The sequence below is a fragment of the Maniola hyperantus genome, chromosome 22, assembly GCF_902806685.2.
Source record: "Maniola hyperantus chromosome 22, iAphHyp1.2, whole genome shotgun sequence".
Taxonomy (NCBI): domain Eukaryota; kingdom Metazoa; phylum Arthropoda; class Insecta; order Lepidoptera; family Nymphalidae; genus Maniola; species Maniola hyperantus.
In genome coordinates, this window is record NC_048557.2 from 11557255 (window position 1) to 11574506 (window position 17252).

The 17252-nt window shown below is 47.3% G+C and overlaps 2 protein-coding genes across 5 annotated transcripts; one reads left to right on the forward strand and one right to left on the reverse strand.

Moving 5' to 3' along the window:
- The first annotated feature begins 2365 nt into the window (after nucleotides 1–2365).
- Nucleotides 2366–10755, forward strand: Oscillin (glucosamine-6-phosphate isomerase Oscillin). 4 transcript variants are annotated; one of them, XM_034980789.2, is made up of 5 exons: nucleotides 2366–2725; nucleotides 4793–5053; nucleotides 5578–6119; nucleotides 7485–7589; nucleotides 10225–10348. In XM_034980789.2, the coding sequence occupies exons 2-4, from the start codon at nucleotides 4828–4830 to the stop codon at nucleotides 7551–7553; spliced, it is 837 nt and encodes a 278-aa protein (XP_034836680.1). In that variant the 5' UTR covers nucleotides 2366–2725; nucleotides 4793–4827; the 3' UTR covers nucleotides 7554–7589; nucleotides 10225–10348. The 4 variants fall into 4 exon arrangements, with proteins under 4 accessions (XP_034836680.1, XP_069362388.1, XP_069362387.1 ...); XM_069506287.1 differs by lacking the exon at nucleotides 7485–7589 and having other exon boundaries at nucleotides 2369–2721; nucleotides 4777–5053; nucleotides 10225–10755; XM_069506286.1 differs by lacking the exon at nucleotides 7485–7589 and having other exon boundaries at nucleotides 2370–2725; nucleotides 4799–5053; nucleotides 10225–10755.
- Nucleotides 10756–11071: 316 nt separating this feature from the next.
- On the reverse strand, nucleotides 11072–17084 carry RfC4 (replication factor C subunit RfC4). The gene is made up of 4 exons (XM_034980475.2): nucleotides 16586–17084; nucleotides 12824–13045; nucleotides 12327–12563; nucleotides 11072–11919 (listed from the first exon to the last, which is right to left on the reverse strand). The coding sequence occupies exons 1-4, from the start codon at nucleotides 16958–16960 to the stop codon at nucleotides 11698–11700; spliced, it is 1056 nt and encodes a 351-aa protein (XP_034836366.1). The 5' UTR covers nucleotides 16961–17084; the 3' UTR covers nucleotides 11072–11697.
- Nucleotides 17085–17252: the final 168 nt, after the last annotated feature.

Genomic DNA, 17252 nt, shown 5'->3' on the forward strand with positions numbered 1-17252 from the left:
GATAGATTTATGTCAGCGATATAACGCTGTCTCGTTTCAACAGTGTCTCAAATCTGAGCAAAATCGAAGTGCACTCTATAGATCTCAGCCTTGGAACTAAATAATAATGAATGAATCATAGAATATTATCGTTCATGTATCATGGGTAGGTAACAGTTTAGATAAAGGCAATATTTAGAATCCTAGTGGTAAGGCGGTGTGTGTACTGCGCCGTTGGCCCGCGGTACACTAGGTTGTGTACTGCGCCGTTGGCCCGCGGTACACTAGGTTGTGTACTGCGCCGTTGGCCCGCGGTACACTAGGTTGTGTACTGCGAGTGTGCAGTGAGGGCGGCGCCGTTGGCCCGCGGTACACTAGGTTGTGTACTGCGCCGTTGGCCCGCGGTACACTAGGTTGTGTACTGCGCCGTTGGCCCGCGGTACACTAGGTTGTGTACTGCGAGTGTGCAGTGAGGGCGGCGCCGTTGGCCCGCGGTACACTAGGTTGTGTACTGCGAGTGTGCAGTGAGGGCGGCGCCGTTGGCCCGCGGTACACTAGGTTGTGTACTGCGCCGTTGGCCCGCGGTACACTAGGTTGTGTACTGCGCCGTTGGCCCGCGGTACACTAGGTTGTGTACTGCGAGTGTGCAGTGAGGGCGGCGCCGTTGGCCCGCGGTACACTAGGTTGTGTACTGCGAGTGTGCAGTGAGGGCGGCGCCGTTGGCCCGCGGTACACTAGGTTGTGTACTGCGAGTGTGCAGTGAGGGCGGCGCCGTTGGCCCGCGGTACACTAGGTTGTGTACTGCGAGTGTGCAGTGAGGGCGGCGCCGTTGGCCCGCGGTACACTAGGTTGTGTACTGCGAGTGTGCAGTGAGGGCGGCGCCGTTGGCCCGCGGTACACTAGGTTGTGTACTGCGAGTGTGCAGTGAGGGCGGCGCCGTTGGCCCGCGGTACACTAGGTTGTGTACTGCGAGTGTGCAGTGAGGGCGGCGCCGTTGGCCCGCGGTACACTAGGTTGTGTACTGCGAGTGTGCAGTGAGGGCGGCGCCGTTGGCCCGCGGTACACTAGGTTGTGTACTGCGAGTGTGCAGTGAGGGCGGCGCCGTTGGCCCGCGGTACACTAGGTTGTGTACTGCGAGTGTGCAGTGAGGGCGGCGCCGTTGGCCCGCGGTACACTAGGTTGTGTACTGCGAGTGTGCAGTGAGGGCGGCGCCGTTGGCCCGCGGTACACTAGGTTGTGTACTGCGAGTGTGCAGTGAGGGCGGCGCCGTTGGCCCGCGGTACACTAGGTTGTGTACTGCGAGTGTGCAGTGAGGGCGGCGCCGTTGGCCCGCGGTACACTAGGTTGTGTACTGCGAGTGTGCAGTGAGGGCGGCGCCGTTGGCCCGCGGTACACTAGGTTGTGTACTGCGAGTGTGCAGTGAGGGCGGCGCCGTTGGCCCGCGGTACACAAGGTTGTGTCCATTTGATATTTAGATAATCTCTTAATAATATTACATTACATTAGAACATAAATACCATTTATTGGACTCTGGTGTATTATTTTTCCATTCTTTCCCCCACAAGATTCTGTTTGAAATTTCAGACTGAACTGCGAAAGTTATATCTTAATCGGTTCAGCGGCCTCAAGCATAAGCTTATGAATTTATAATATCTCAATCCATGTAGAGTATATTATACGATCGCAGAGCCACTACCCAGTATGTCTCTTTTAAAATGAGACTGGTTTAAGCGAATTGGCAAACTTTAAATTACACTTTTGAGAACGTTGAACTCTCAGGCATGCCGGCCGGTTTCCTCACGGTGCTTTCTTTCACCGAGCAAGTGGATAAGTAGTATTTAATTAGATACTCGAAAGCACATGGAATTGCAAAAGACAAAAAATACAAAATATAGTCATCTAGGTTCTTAATCGGTAGGTAGTGCTCCAATCAAGATCAAAATGAGTTCAGACGATCCTAAGATATATTATTATTTGATCTGAAATGAACGCGGGCGAAGCCGAGGATTGTAGTTAGTAGTTACTTGTAAACGCTACTTGGCACAGTAGGGCGATTGTCTAAAACCTGCATCAATCATTATTACAATCTCAATTGTTCTGATTGGCTGAATTTGTGCGATTCTTGTAGCTACAATGCATTGTGGCCAATAGTAAGCGAGCATTAACCAATCAGAGATGATTGCGATCGTGACATTGTAGCTGTCAAACAACCGCGGTAGGGCCACTGAATACCATCTGCGTCAAATAGTACCTACGTGTTGTCAAACAATGAACGCGATTCGCGTTTTCTGTTCACTCCACCAATCGAGCGAATGTTCCGTCACGCATCGCTCACGCATTGGCTCACATTTCGCACAAGTTTACTGTTTTTTTCTGATTGGAGACAAGTTTTACAAGGTCACATGGTCACAACTCGCACAACCACAAGTAATGTCAATTGTCAGCCCACAGAGTACCTACATTGAATTGTCAGCCGGTCGGCGGTGGATGGGGAGGCGCTCCGTGATCCGTCCAAACGTCATTCACATAAAGTAGGTACCTATTGAATGCGACACGCTAACAATTAGCACAAAAACAATTGCTACAAACGGCTGTGATTACTGTGTTGTTTAGAGTAGGTATAATATCCACGTATATCAAGTTAGTGTGAACCATCGTAAGTTGTCAAGGAAATTGGGAGCATAATTGAACGCTGTGTGACAGCAAAGCTTGCGGTATCGGGACTCGCTGCGGTATTTACAGGTTAGTGACCTCAATAGGTTATTGACTTCCGAAAATATTGAACTTTTATTACCTATTCGTTGGTGATGATTTATTTTACTAGCTCCTTGGTTAATTATTTTTTTAATTATAAGAATGTGTACATATTTTCAGCTTTTACTTTCAAGTAGGTAGGTACGTACCTACTACCTATTTTAGATGTCCTACGCGATGGTACTAAGTTTTTATTATTATTTTCAGTTACCTACCTAATATTTTGTAAACGGATGTCTACGTCAAAATAGATTTTTTTGATTTAGTTATATTTATTCATTTGCTTTCATGGTTACATGAAGCCCCGTTAGGGCATTGCAAAGTTAGGTACATTAACAATACATAGGTACCTATGTACATGCTAAATACTTATATATTCAGCAGCTAGGTATAGGTATAACGCAGGAAGAATATTTTTTCTTTCTATTCATACCTATATTAATCTATGTTACAAACACATAGTGTAGGGGGTGAGGGGTAGGTACCTAGGTAGATGGTCTTAGAATAATTATTATTATTCATCTGAGGTAGATGGTAGACTAAACCAGAAATGCGAGTTTATAATTTACTAACTGACCCGCCCGGCTTCGTTCGGATAGGTAAGTAGGTACCTACTTATCTACATACTTATTATACAAAAAGAATCGGTTCAGTAGTTTCCGAGTTTAACGATTACAAACAAACAAATCTTTCCTGATTTCACCTAAATATTGAGAAAGGATTGCTCTCTGATTGCCAACCAAAGACCAGACACAGCAGTGGTTGGCCACCATCATGTGAGGATGTCTTTCTCCTGACGGTGTCCGTTGTAACAATCATGGACTCCCGTACTAATGGTCTCCCATACTAACAAAGCAATTGGAAAATTTGTTGAAAAGAGTACTAAAATATTAGTTTAAAGTTTATAAAAATCGGTTTAGTAGATTATAATAATGCTGTACTAACACATAAAAAACAAAATAACTATTTTAGAAGTTTAAACGAAAGTTTAAAAAAAGGTTATTTCTTTAGTACGATGGCACGGAACCCGTCGTGCGCGAGTCCGACTCGCACTTGACCGATGTTTTATATGAATCGATGCGATTAAATGGGCGTATTGAACTCGCATGAGAGCTGGTAGCTGATAAGTTATTTGTTATTTGCAGCAAGTAGACAGATGTGGGCCGTGGTGGGGGGCGACGACATCTTATCTGTCCAATAGGTACCTACTACCTACTATAGTTACATTTATTTGTTGCTGTCAAGCATCAGATTAGGTAAGTAAATAGGTACAGGTAGTAGGAATAGTTGCGCTTGAGGGCTGTCCGGCTGTCCGGCTGTCCGGCTGTGACGCGGACGGGGACAGGACAGTCATCGTATGGGTCTCGAATCTTTTTCGATGGAAGTTCTTTTTAGAGACTGGTTCAGAATTCGGAATGAATTTTCGTAGGTACTTAAATTCCAACTGAATTTTGAAAACCTAACTAAGTAAATGCACGCAGAAAGTCGCGGGAATATTTAGCTTAATTTTTTTTCATATTAAGTAGGTATTATTATTTATTTATTATTTAATTAGAACGGCCATAAAGCCAATTACACTAATTAAACTACGAGTACAAACTGACATAAACATACTTACAAAAATTGTTAAAATTATAAATTTTAAAAAGCAAAATTATAAATTTTCACAAAAGTGCAAGATCTGAGCCATGAGGTCAGGTATATAAGTACCTAGGCATTACGCATCCGCTTGTCTGCAATCAGCCAATCCACCACCAACCAAATAGTACGTAAGTGACGATGCCGCCGCAGGTGGAGTGGAGACTGCGCCGCCCAGCTGATGCCTACTCACTCTTCGTTTGAAGGTAAACGGAAGCCGGAATGGCATCCATATTCTAGCAGTAGGTAAGTACGAACTAGAAACGAGGAAGCGAATCGTTGGCAGATTGTCATCCATTCTATATTACTCTGCAGTTATGAGATTGCCGAGCACTGAGTAGTGAGCAGTGCAAGTAATGGGGAGATTACCTAATCAATAAATGACTTGAACGATATACATTCCAGAGTGTTTGAAGTGAAGCAGCAGCAGCAGCAGCAGCAGCAGCAGCAGCAGCAATGCGCCTCATCATCCTGGAGGACGCGTCGGTGGTGGCGGACTGGGCGGCGCGCTTCGTGCTGCAGCGCATCACGGAGTTCGCGCCGGGCCCCGGCCGCCGCTTCGTGCTGGGCTTGCCCACCGGTGGGACGCCGCTGGGCATGTACCGCAAGCTCATCCAGTTCCACAAGGAGGGCCGCCTCTCCTTCAAACACGTCACCACCTTCAACATGGACGAGTATGTCGGTACGTTGCCGGAATCTTCTCAACATACCACACTTTCTAAAACTGATCACCGCACCTCGCGTGACGCAGCCGAGCGGTCCTGGTGCCTGGTGCCTGGTGCCTGGTGCCTGGTGGCCGCAACTATACTAACTTACAAATTGACTAAAGTATGCTATAGATACCTATATAGATTTTTTTATGAAGTGTCATCTAAATATATAAAAGGAAAAGGTGACTGACTGACTGATCTATCAACGCACAGCTCTAACTACTGGACGGATCGGGCTGAAATTTGGCATGCAGCTGGCTATTATGACGTAGGCATCCGTTAAGAAAGGATTTTCGAAAATTCAACCCCTAAGGGGATAAAATAGGGGTTTGAAATTTTTGTAGTCCACGCGGACGAAGTCGCGAGCATAAGCTAGTCACCTATAAAACAGGAGTGTTCTAACGAACATTTTAGCGAATCTACTTAAAATGTTCGCGGGCTTTTTGTGAGCCAGGCATTGGATCCTGATGCCGCAGCGTACACCTGCTCTGTCCAGGTCTGCCGCGCGACCACCCGGAGTCGTACCACTACTACATGTGGAACGAGTTCTTCAAGCACATCGACATCGAGCCGGCGCAGGCGCACGTGCTGGACGGCAACGCGCCCGACCTCGCCGCCGAGTGCCAGCGCTTCGAGGACCTCATCGCGCAGGCCGGCGGCGTGCGCCTGTTCGTCGGCGGCATCGGGCCCGACGGACACATCGCGTTCAACGAGCCGGGCTCGTCGCTGGCGTCGCGCACGCGCGTCAAGACGCTCGCCTACGACACGCTGGAGGCCAACAAGCGCTTCTTCGGCAACGACATCGCCAAGGTGCCGCGCCAGGCGCTCACCGTGGGCGTGGGCACGGTGATGGACGCGCGCGAGGTCATGATCCTCATCACGGGCGCGCACAAGGCGCTGGCGCTGGCCAAGGCGGTGGAGGAGGGCGTCAACCACATGTGGACCGTGTCCGCCTTCCAGCAGCACGCGCAGACGCTCTTCGTGTGCGACGAGGACGCCACGCAGGAGCTGCGCGTCAAGACCGTCAAGTACTTCAAGGTAACTCGCCTAGTCCAGACCTGCACGGCGTGTCGTCGGCATTGCTTCGTGCACGATCTTTTAGCCACATTGCAGACTTTTCTTTATTCTGGAATATACCCGGGTGCGCGTACCTCTGCGTATTTACCCGGGTGCGCGTACCTCTGCGTATTTACCCGGGTGCGCGTACCTCTGCGTATTTACCCGGGTGCGCGTACCTCTGCGTATTTACCCGGGTGCGCGTACCTCTGCGTATTTAGTGTCCAACGCTATGTAACTATATTTACCTAAACCTAAGAATGTACTGAAATATTTCTTGCATGTTGGAGTGCTCTAGTGGTGCGAGAGATTTTCTGTTAATATCGCTTTTAACTAATTATACCTATATATGTGTATCTATATTTTTTCATTTATAAAATAATAAATAACCGCGGGAATATCGAGTACAATATCAAGTATATTTGCTGTCAAACTTAATAATTTTTTCAATGCTTAATTAATAAATTCTAACTTCAATGAGTACTCACTAGCTATTCTTCCTTCGCCTTCAATTTAAATATTTTTTTATTATATTTTGTTGTGCATTGGCTGAAAATAAAATTCTATATTGCATTTTAAGTAATTAATGGGGCCGATTCTCTTGTACACAATCTCTAAACTAAACTAAATTAACAGGTCTAAATCTGGTGCTATCCTTTCCCGCAAGGAACAATATGAAAGGGATAGCAATAGATTTAGACGTGCCATTTTAGTTTAGTTTAGAGATTGTGTACAACGGAATTAGCCACAATGGCACCGATTCCGTTGTCTTTCTCTAAACTAAATTTAAAGTATCTGCATCCTTTTCTTTTTAACAATGCTAAAAATGGACAGAACATGAACTTTATATTTAAGACTGTAAATTTTAGTGCACGCTACAAATTTAAACAGTAGGCGCTAAAATCACGGGTTTTACCATCTAAAAATTAAATTTAAAACTGTCAAACTGCGTCTGTCCTTTTCATATTACATTAGTAAGAAGAGTATGCGAATACTCTAAAATTAGGTTGTGCTCAGAATCAGTACCATTATCTAATTAATTTGAAATTACCTTTTGTTTTGGCCTAAAACATACAAAGATATTTATTTAAGTAGGTACCGTTTGGTGGCAAAGGTTTTTTGTACAATATTTTGTATTTGAACTTAATCTAACTAAATGGTAATCAATCGATATGAAATAAAATCAGGATCAATCAATGGTGCACCTCCTCATAGAGAACAAACTACAAGTAGATTCATCTCTCGATCGCATAGATGTGGGCTTGGTGTGGTTTGGTGTGGTGTGGTGTGGTGTGGTGTGGTGTGGTGTGTTGTGAGGCGCGTGTTGTTGAGCGAGTGTTGTCGCAGGCGCTGAGCGACGAGCACCAGAAGATGATCGCGGGCGTGCCGGTGCAGCAGCAGCAGCTCCTGCACTGACGCGTCGTGCGCGTCGTGCGCCTCGCGCGCCAGCCGGTAACCCTCTATAATAATATTGTTATCGCATAGGTTCAACACTGCATGATGGCCACCAAGCTCCTTTGCCATTGGTTGGTTCTACATTACTGCTTCACTGTGTTGAATATCATTGAGTTAGCGCATCACGCCGCTGCGCGCTGATCGTTAGCGCATCACGCCGCTGCGCGCTGATCGTTAGCGCATCACGCCGCTGCGCGCTGATCGTTAGCGCATCACGCCGCTGCGCGCTGATCGTTAGCGCATCACGCCGCTGCGCGCTGATCGTTAGCGCATCACGCCGCTGCGCGCTGATCGTTAGCGCATCACGCCGCTGCGCGCTGATCGTTAGCGCATCACGCCGCTGCGCGCTGATCGTTAGCGCATCACGCCGCTGCGCGCTGATCGTTAGCGCATCACGCCGCTGCGCGCTGATCGTTAGCGCATCACGCCGCTGCGCGCTGATCGTTAGCGCATCACGCCGCTGCGCGCTGATCGTTAGCGCATCACGCCGCTGCGCGCTGATCGTTAGCGCATCACGCCGCTGCGCGCTGATCGTTAGCGCATCACGCCGCTGCGCGCTGATCGTTAGCGCATCACGCCGCTGCGCGCTGATCGTTAGCGCATCACGCCGCTGCGCGCTGATCGTTAGCGCATCACGCCGCTGCGCGCTGATCGTTAGCGCATCACGCCGCTGCGCGCTGATCGTTAGCGCATCACGCCGCTGCGCGCTGATCGTTAGCGCATCACGCCGCTGCGCGCTGATCGTTAGCGCATCACGCCGCTGCGCGCTGATCGTTAGCGCATCACGCCGCTGCGCGCTGATCGTTAGCGCATCACGCCGCTGCGCGCTGATCGTTAGCGCATCACGCCGCTGCGCGCTGATCGTTAGCGCATCACGCCGCTGCGCGCTGATCGTTAGCGCATCACGCCGCTGCGCGCTGATCGTTAGCGCATCACGCCGCTGCGCGCTGATCGTTAGCGCATCACGCCGCTGCGCGCTGATCGTTAGCGCATCACGCCGCTGCGCGCTGATCGTTAGCGCATCACGCCGCTGCGCGCTGATCGTTAGCGCATCACGCCGCTGCGCGCTGATCGTTAGCGCATCACGCCGCTGCGCGCTGATCGTTAGCGCATCACGCCGCTGCGCGCTGATCGTTAGCGCATCACGCCGCTGCGCGCTGATCGTTAGCGCATCACGCCGCTGCGCGCTGATCGTTAGCGCATCACGCCGCTGCGCGCTGATCGTTAGCGCATCACGCCGCTGCGCGCTGATCGTTAGCGCATCACGCCGCTGCGCGCTGATCGTTAGCGCATCACGCCGCTGCGCGCTGATCGTTAGCGCATCACGCCGCTGCGCGCTGATCGTTAGCGCATCACGCCGCTGCGCGCTGATCGTTAGCGCATCACGCCGCTGCGCGCTGATCGTTAGCGCATCACGCCGCTGCGCGCTGATCGTTAGCGCATCACGCCGCTGCGCGCTGATCGTTAGCGCATCACGCCGCTGCGCGCTGATCGTTAGCGCATCACGCCGCTGCGCGCTGATCGTTAGCGCATCACGCCGCTGCGCGCTGATCGTTAGCGCATCACGCCGCTGCGCGCTGATCGTTAGCGCATCACGCCGCTGCGCGCTGATCGTTAGCGCATCACGCCGCTGCGCGCTGATCGTTAGCGCATCACGCCGCTGCGCGCTGATCGTTAGCGCATCACGCCGCTGCGCGCTGATCGTTAGCGCATCACGCCGCTGCGCGCTGATCGTTAGCGCATCACGCCGCTGCGCGCTGATCGTTAGCGCATCACGCCGCTGCGCGCTGATCGCTGATCTGCCAGACAAATTGACATAATTATAATTGCCGATCGCGCGTCGACTTTATTTTTACCATACTTCTAAAATAGGTGTATGGTTCTAAATAAGAGAAATTTTAAAATGATTGAGTGTGATTAATAAAAAACTGTTTGATTTTCCACTTCCTCGTTACCACGACTAACCATACAGCCAAGAAGTATTTCAGTCTTATATATAGAACTTTATGTCTGTTGTTTATGTGTATTGCATTCGCACGTCGTTCATCCGATTCAGTTGAAACTTTGTACAGTTATTGTTGGAAAGGTTTCTGAAATAGTACCAACTGGAACAACGTGGTGTTGCACGAGTCGCAAGTCGCAACAAAAGCCAAGTTTAGCTAGTGGAAACAACTTTTGTGACAATGTTCTAGCGGTGGTCACTACCTCATGTTCTACTCTTGACATGCTGCAGGCCTGCAGTCCACACGCGGCACAAGTAAAGCCTTCACATGCTGCAGGCCTGCAGCAGGCGTGCAGTTCACACGCGGCACAAGTAAAGCCTTCACAAAACTGAACTTGGAGAGAATGACACAAATGCAGAGTATCAGGGTTTTAAGTTTCAACAAATGATACGAAAGACTTACGTAAGGAAATAATAAGAAACAATGTACATAGAATGTATTCTATCTCATTATAAATATAGGTTCTTCCCTATTCCATGTATTTAGTCAACGTACCGACTTGTTTCGAACGCATACGGGGTCCTTTGTACAAGCATCCTTTTTCTATGTCATTCTCTCACAAGTTAAACACTACATGTATGTTTCTCTGTCTGTTTGTCAAAACTAAGCTGATCTGTTACCGCTTCCAGAGCCTGATGGGCGAGCACAACAAGATGATCGCCGGCACCAGAGACACGGACGCGCCGCCGCACGGCGTCCGGGCCATGGCGCACGGCGTCCGGGCCATGGCGCACGGCGTCCGGGCCATGGCCACCGAGTGATGTCATTACTGCGGAACTTTTATATTATGTATAAGTCGTAATTAAAAAACACGACTGCCCTGCCAAGAGTAAAAATGTTCGCATTTGAAAATGGCGTCACAAAGTCGTCATATTGCAATTTCAAAAAACTTAATAGTCAGTGTTAATTGGGATTAAATTTAGTTAAGTATAATAAAGAAACTCACATACATACAATATACATATATGAAGCTTGAAAACATTCCACTCATTTGTTTGGGCTGTCGTGTACTAATATCGTTTTATTTACAATCGTATGTATATATAAATGATAATGTAATGTAATTACTTATATTGTAAGTTTATTTTTATAGAACGTTTCATTCAAGCACACTTTGTAAAGTTATATTTTATAAAAAAAAAAAAATTAAGAAATTATCACTTGTAGTTTTCTTTAGCAATTCAGTTGCGCTACTTACTCGAGTTGTTCCAAACAATTCAGTTGCGCTACTTACTCGAGTTGTTCCAAACAATTCAGTTGCGCTACTTACTCGAGTTGTTCCAAACAATTCAGTTGCGCTACTTACTCGAGTTGTTCCAAACAATCCAGTTGCGCTACTTACTCGAGTTGTTCCAAACAATTATGTGGCAAAAATTTAATGGAGTCTCGATCTATACTTTGATTTCCAACAACTCAGCGTTAAACATTTGAAAATCAATTATGAGCCAAATGAAAATAAGATTTCGTTTTTTTAAATAAAGTTTATTTTCAACAAAACCACAATGTTTCACATTCTCTGCACAACAATTCTATACAAACATGATTCATTATACAATTGTAGGCACTTCACTCTTAAGCCCTAACACTTGTATTTGTCCGCAAAACTGTACTGCAATGGCAATCAAGCTAAGTCGGACTTGATGATTTTTTAAAAATTGCATTTATAGAATGTTCATCAAAACATCTTTTTCCCTATTGAGTCAGAGACCAAGAAAATCAAGTTGTTTTCCAAAACAAAATATTAGAACTAAACTAAAAAACTAGCGCCGTTTATCAAAAAACTAGCGCCGTTTATCAAAACTGCCTTTTCTGACTGACTGCCACTGCAGCATACTTTAGAGTATTTTGCATTTTAAAATGACTGCAAACATCACATTCTCTGCAATCCATTTTAGCAACACAAAAGTATTTAGTGATTCTCTTTGAATGGCACAAACGAGCTCAGAGCTTTAGATAATAAATGTTTTAGTTTGGCAGAAGTCAGAAGCTGATAGCAATGGGCAAGGCACAGTTCGAAAAACCGATAGACGTTGGTGTTCCAAGGTTTCGAAATGCTGACCTCGCACCCCCCAATAGGTGGACGGGCGACATTGGGCGAGTCCTCACGGAGTTGAGTGGGCGGCGGCGCGGCACATGCGCGCCAGCAGCGCGGCCAGCTGCAGCGGCGAGGCGAGTCCGTCCGCCACGCGCATGTGCGTCTCGCCGATCTCGCGCACGAAGCCCAGCTTCAGCTGCTCGGACACGTCCAGCGCCTTGCACACGCGGAACACGTTGCTCACGATGTCCTCGGCCGCGTAGCCCAGCTTCACCAGCTTGGCGATCACCTGCAACACACCAGTGGTTATTCCACCTACCGCCTAATTACTATAGTAAGGATACCATCGATTTGACCAATTGCAACAATTTAGATTATAGCCATGTGGTAATCACAAATTTTGGGTTATTCCCAGTGTGACTCAATGGGAAAAAAGTTCCCATTGAGTCACACCTACATATTGCGTGTGTAACAAGTGTTGACTGAATGTGCACTTTTACGGGATGCTGAACTTGATGACATTTATTTTCAATGCACTTTTTACAAAATATAGACATGGGTGTTGTTTTCAGGGTTTTCCAGAATGCTGATTTTGATATTTTAAAATCCAAATCAATTTCACTATCAAAATCAGTATCCTGAAAACCCTTGAAAATAAGTGCTTGTAGGTTAGGCTCAAATGTACATAGCACAAACCTTGTAGGCAGCGTGCATGTCCTGGCGCGCGCAGGCCTCCAGCATGCCGCGCACCAGCACGGGGTGGGGCTCGTCGCACACCTTGAACACGCGCTCGGGGCTCACGTGGCCGCCGCCCTGCGCCGCCGCCTGCAGGTTGTTGAGCGCGGCGCGCAGGTCGCCCTGCGCCGTGAACACCACCGCGCTCGCGCCCTCCTCCGTGTACGTGAGCTCCTCCGCATCGCACACCTCTATGACCTGCAACATCACCTCATCATATCAACTTGCCGATGTCCACTGTTACACATCTGTCTCTAAGGTTGTCACACCTTTCCATATCTTGTGAATATTCCAATAATATAGTATAAAAACAATTAGTATTGGCACAGAACTCTAAAATTGGTGGCAATCGCAATGAATCAGAGAAGTGATACAAGGAATTCAATGTCCTGCATTGCCCCAAAAAAAGAAGATTGTTATTTATGGTAAATACACTACTGTTTGCTGGATTCCCTCACCTTGGCCAGGATCTGTGCATCCGTGAGCTTGGTGTAACGCAGCACGGCGCAGCGCGACTGGATGGGCTCGATGATCTTCTCACTGTTGTTGGCGGCCAGGGCGAAGCGCGTGGTGCTGGAGTACAGCTCCATGGTGCGGCGCAGCGCCTGCTGAGCGCCGTCCGTCATGCTGTCCGCCTCGTCCAGGATCACTATCTTGTGTCGTCCCGGCGGCAGGGTCACCTGCAAGTCACTGAGCCTGCGTCAATGTCAGAGGTGAGGCACAAATTCACAGCAACTATTATTATTTACAAATGTTTGTTGGCATGTTGTACTCATCATCTTTAACTAATGTCAATAAAAGTTTTGTCAGATAAGACCAGGGGCTGATACGTGTGAGTGAGAGTACCTGTCCAGTTGTTGCACAGCACCAGCTGATATATACAACTACAACAGTGCACAGCCCCAACACTTAGATACATGTGAGTGAGAGTACCTGTCCAGTTGTTGCACAGCACCAGCTGATATATACAACTACAACAGTGCACAGCCCCAACACTTAGATACATGTGAGTGAGAGTACCTGTCCAGTTGTTGCACAGCACCAGCTGATATATACAACTACAACAGTGCACAGCCCCAACACTTAGATACATGTGAGTGAGAGTACCTGTCCAGTTGTTGCACAGCACCAGCTGATATATACAACTACAACAGTGCACAGCCCCAACACTTAGATACATGTGAGTGAGAGTACCTGTCCAGTTGTTGCACAGCACCAGCTGATATATACAACTACAACAGTGCACAGCCCCAACACTTAGATACATGTGAGTGAGAGTACCTGTCCAGTTGTTGCACAGCACCAGCTGATATATACAACTACAACAGTGCACAGCCCCAACACTTAGATACATGTGAGTGAGAGTACCTGTCCAGTTGTTGCACAGCACCAGCTGATATATACAACTACAACAGTGCACAGCCCCAACACTTAGATACATGTGAGTGAGAGTACCTGTCCAGTTGTTGCACAGCACCAGCTGATATATACAACTACAACAGTGCACAGCCCCAACACTTAGATACATGTGAGTGAGAGTACCTGTCCAGTTGTTGCACAGCACCAGCTGATATATACAACTACAACAGTGCACAGCCCCAACACTTAGATACATGTGAGTGAGAGTACCTGTCCAGTTGTTGCACAGCACCAGCTGATATATACAACTACAACAGTGCACAGCCCCAACACTTAGATACATGTGAGTGAGAGTACCTGTCCAGTTGTTGCACAGCACCAGCTGATATATACAACTACAACAGTGCACAGCCCCAACACTTAGATACATGTGAGTGAGAGTACCTGTCCAGTTGTTGCACAGCACCAGCTGATATATACAACTACAACAGTGCACAGCCCCAACACTTAGATACATGTGAGTGAGAGTACCTGTCCAGTTGTTGCACAGCACCAGCTGATATATACAACTACAACAGTGCACAGCCCCAACACTTAGATACATGTGAGTGAGAGTACCTGTCCAGTTGTTGCACAGCACCAGCTGATATATACAACTACAACAGTGCACAGCCCCAACACTTAGATACATGTGAGTGAGAGTACCTGTCCAGTTGTTGCACAGCACCAGCTGATATATACAACTACAACAGTGCACAGCCCCAACACTTAGATACATGTGAGTGAGAGTACCTGTCCAGTTGTTGCACAGCACCAGCTGATATATACAACTACAACAGTGCACAGCCCCAACACTTAGATACATGTGAGTGAGAGTACCTGTCCAGTTGTTGCACAGCACCAGCTGATATATACAACTACAACAGTGCACAGCCCCAACACTTAGATACATGTGAGTGAGAGTACCTGTCCAGTTGTTGCACAGCACCAGCTGATATATACAACTACAACAGTGCACAGCCCCAACACTTAGATACATGTGAGTGAGAGTACCTGTCCAGTTGTTGCACAGCACCAGCTGATATATACAACTACAACAGTGCACAGCCCCAACACTTAGATACATGTGAGTGAGAGTACCTGTCCAGTTGTTGCACAGCACCAGCTGATATATACAACTACAACAGTGCACAGCCCCAACACTTAGATACATGTGAGTGAGAGTACCTGTCCAGTTGTTGCACAGCACCAGCTGATATATACAACTACAACAGTGCACAGCCCCAACACTTAGATACATGTGAGTGAGAGTACCTGTCCAGTTGTTGCACAGCACCAGCTGATATATACAACTACAACAGTGCACAGCCCCAACACTTAGATACATGTGAGTGAGAGTACCTGTCCAGTTGTTGCACAGCACCAGCTGATATATACAACTACAACAGTGCACAGCCCCAACACTTAGATACATGTGAGTGAGAGTACCTGTCCAGTTGTTGCACAGCACCAGCTGATATATACAACTACAACAGTGCACAGCCCCAACACTTAGATACATGTGAGTGAGAGTACCTGTCCAGTTGTTGCACAGCACCAGCTGATATATACAACTACAACAGTGCACAGCCCCAACACTTAGATACATGTGAGTGAGAGTACCTGTCCAGTTGTTGCACAGCACCAGCTGATATATACAACTACAACAGTGCACAGCCCCAACACTTAGATACATGTGAGTGAGAGTACCTGTCCAGTTGTTGCACAGCACCAGCTGATATATACAACTACAACAGTGCACAGCCCCAGCTGATATATACAACTACAACAGTGCACAGCCCCAACACTTAGATACATGTGAGTGAGAGTACCTGTCCAGTTGTTGCACAGCACCAGCTGATATATACAACTACAACAGTGCACAGCCCCAACACTTAGATACGTGTGAGTGAGAGTACCTGTCCAGTTGTTGCACAGCACCAGCTGATATATACAACTACAACAGTGCACAGCCCCAACACTTAGATACATGTGAGTGAGAGTACCTGTCCAGTTGTTGCACAGCACCAGCTGATATATACAACTACAACAGTGCACAGCCCCAACACTTAGATACAAAACTGAAATGCCTTCACCTACACTGTGATCTAGTAGATCAAATCCATTAGCAATAAAACGGTCGAGTGCGAGTCGGTCTCGCGCACCGAGGGTTCCGTACCTTAAAAATGGAACCCTTATAGGATCACTTTGTTGTCTGTCTGTCTGTCTGTCCGTCTGTCTGTCAAGAAACCTACAGGGTACTTCCCGTTGACCTAGAATCATGAAATTTGGCAGGTAGGTAGATCTTATAGCTGACATTTGGGGAAAACTCTGAAAACCGTGAATTTAGGGTTGCATCACACAAAAAAAATTAAATTTTGGTACATGAACTAATAATGAGTATTTTCAACTTTCAAAGTGAGATAACTATATCAAGTGGGGTATCATATGAAAGGTCTTCACCTGTACATTCTAAAACAGATTTTTATGCATCATAGTTTTTGAATTATCGTGCAAAATGTCGAAAAAATACGACGGTAGTACGGAAACCTCATTGCGCGAGCCTGACTCGCACTTGGCCAGTTTTTTTCTTGTGATGTAACTCCAAATTCACGGTTATCGGATTTTTCCCTTTACTTGTGCATTGGCCAACGGGAAGTACCCTATAGGTTTTTTTGACAGACACGACAGGTGGACACACAGACAGACAACAAAGTGATCCTCTACGTTTCCTTTTCCTTTTTGAGGTACAGAACCCTAAATATGGATAGCATGATATATCTACAGATATCTTAATTAGATCAGCAAAAGGAATCACTCACCTTTTGTTGTGCAAACATTTTGATCTTATTCCGTACGACGTCGATCCCGCGGTCGTTGGAGGCGTTCAGCTCGAGCACGGCATCTTTGAACGCGGGGCCGAGCAGTGCGCGCGCCAAACACAATATAGTGGTGGTCTTGCCCACGCCGGGCGGGCCCGCGATGATGATGTTGGGCGCGTTGCCCGTGCGGGCGAACACCGCCAGCCTCGACACGGTGTCTTCGTTCCCTACTATGTCGCTGAAAGTCTGCGGCCGGTACTTCTCTATCCACGGCAGAGTGGAAGAAGTCTTGCTCGGCCCGGCCGCCGGTAGCGGCTTACTCGGCCGAGGTTGCGCATCGTCCACTTCCATGATTGTTATGTCGTCGTCACTCATTTTAAGCAACTGTAAGATTAGGCTTACTTTAACTCAGTTCATGCAAACACGCGAGGTTTATTCATTATTTATTATTTAGGAAACTGAAAACTATAGGGATCAATTCCATGGAAACAAAAAGAAAGAGACACAGACCAATAACATATAGGAAAGAGAATAAAGTAGTATCCCTGTATATTATAATACTCTTTGGTAGTATCCCTATTAATCCACAGAATACATTTACTCCATTAATCTGTGGAATAAAGTAAACAATCATTGCAATTTGCATGGATAATAGTAGGTAATTAGT

What these genes read in the sequence shown, in the direction of transcription:
- RfC4 (XM_034980475.2), bottom strand. Translation starts at nt 16,960, where the DNA reads ATGAGTGACGACGACATAACAATCATGGAAGTGGACGATGCGCAACCT. An exon ending in AAATGTTTGCACAACAAAAG is followed by an intron (nt 13,046 to 16,585) that starts GTGAGTGATTCC and finishes AGTGACTTGCAG; the next exon opens with GTGACCCTGCCGCCGGGACG. An exon ending in ATGCACAGATCCTGGCCAAG is followed by an intron (nt 12,564 to 12,823) that starts GTGAGGGAATCC and finishes GTGATGTTGCAG; the next exon opens with GTCATAGAGGTGTGCGATGC.
- Oscillin (XM_069506287.1), top strand. Translation starts at nt 4,828, where the DNA reads ATGCGCCTCATCATCCTGGAGGACGCGTCGGTGGTGGCGGACTGGGCG. An exon ending in CAACATGGACGAGTATGTCG is followed by an intron (nt 5,054 to 5,577) that starts GTACGTTGCCGG and finishes TGCTCTGTCCAG; the next exon opens with GTCTGCCGCGCGACCACCCG. An exon ending in AGACCGTCAAGTACTTCAAG is followed by an intron (nt 6,120 to 10,224) that starts GTAACTCGCCTA and finishes TACCGCTTCCAG; the next exon opens with AGCCTGATGGGCGAGCACAA.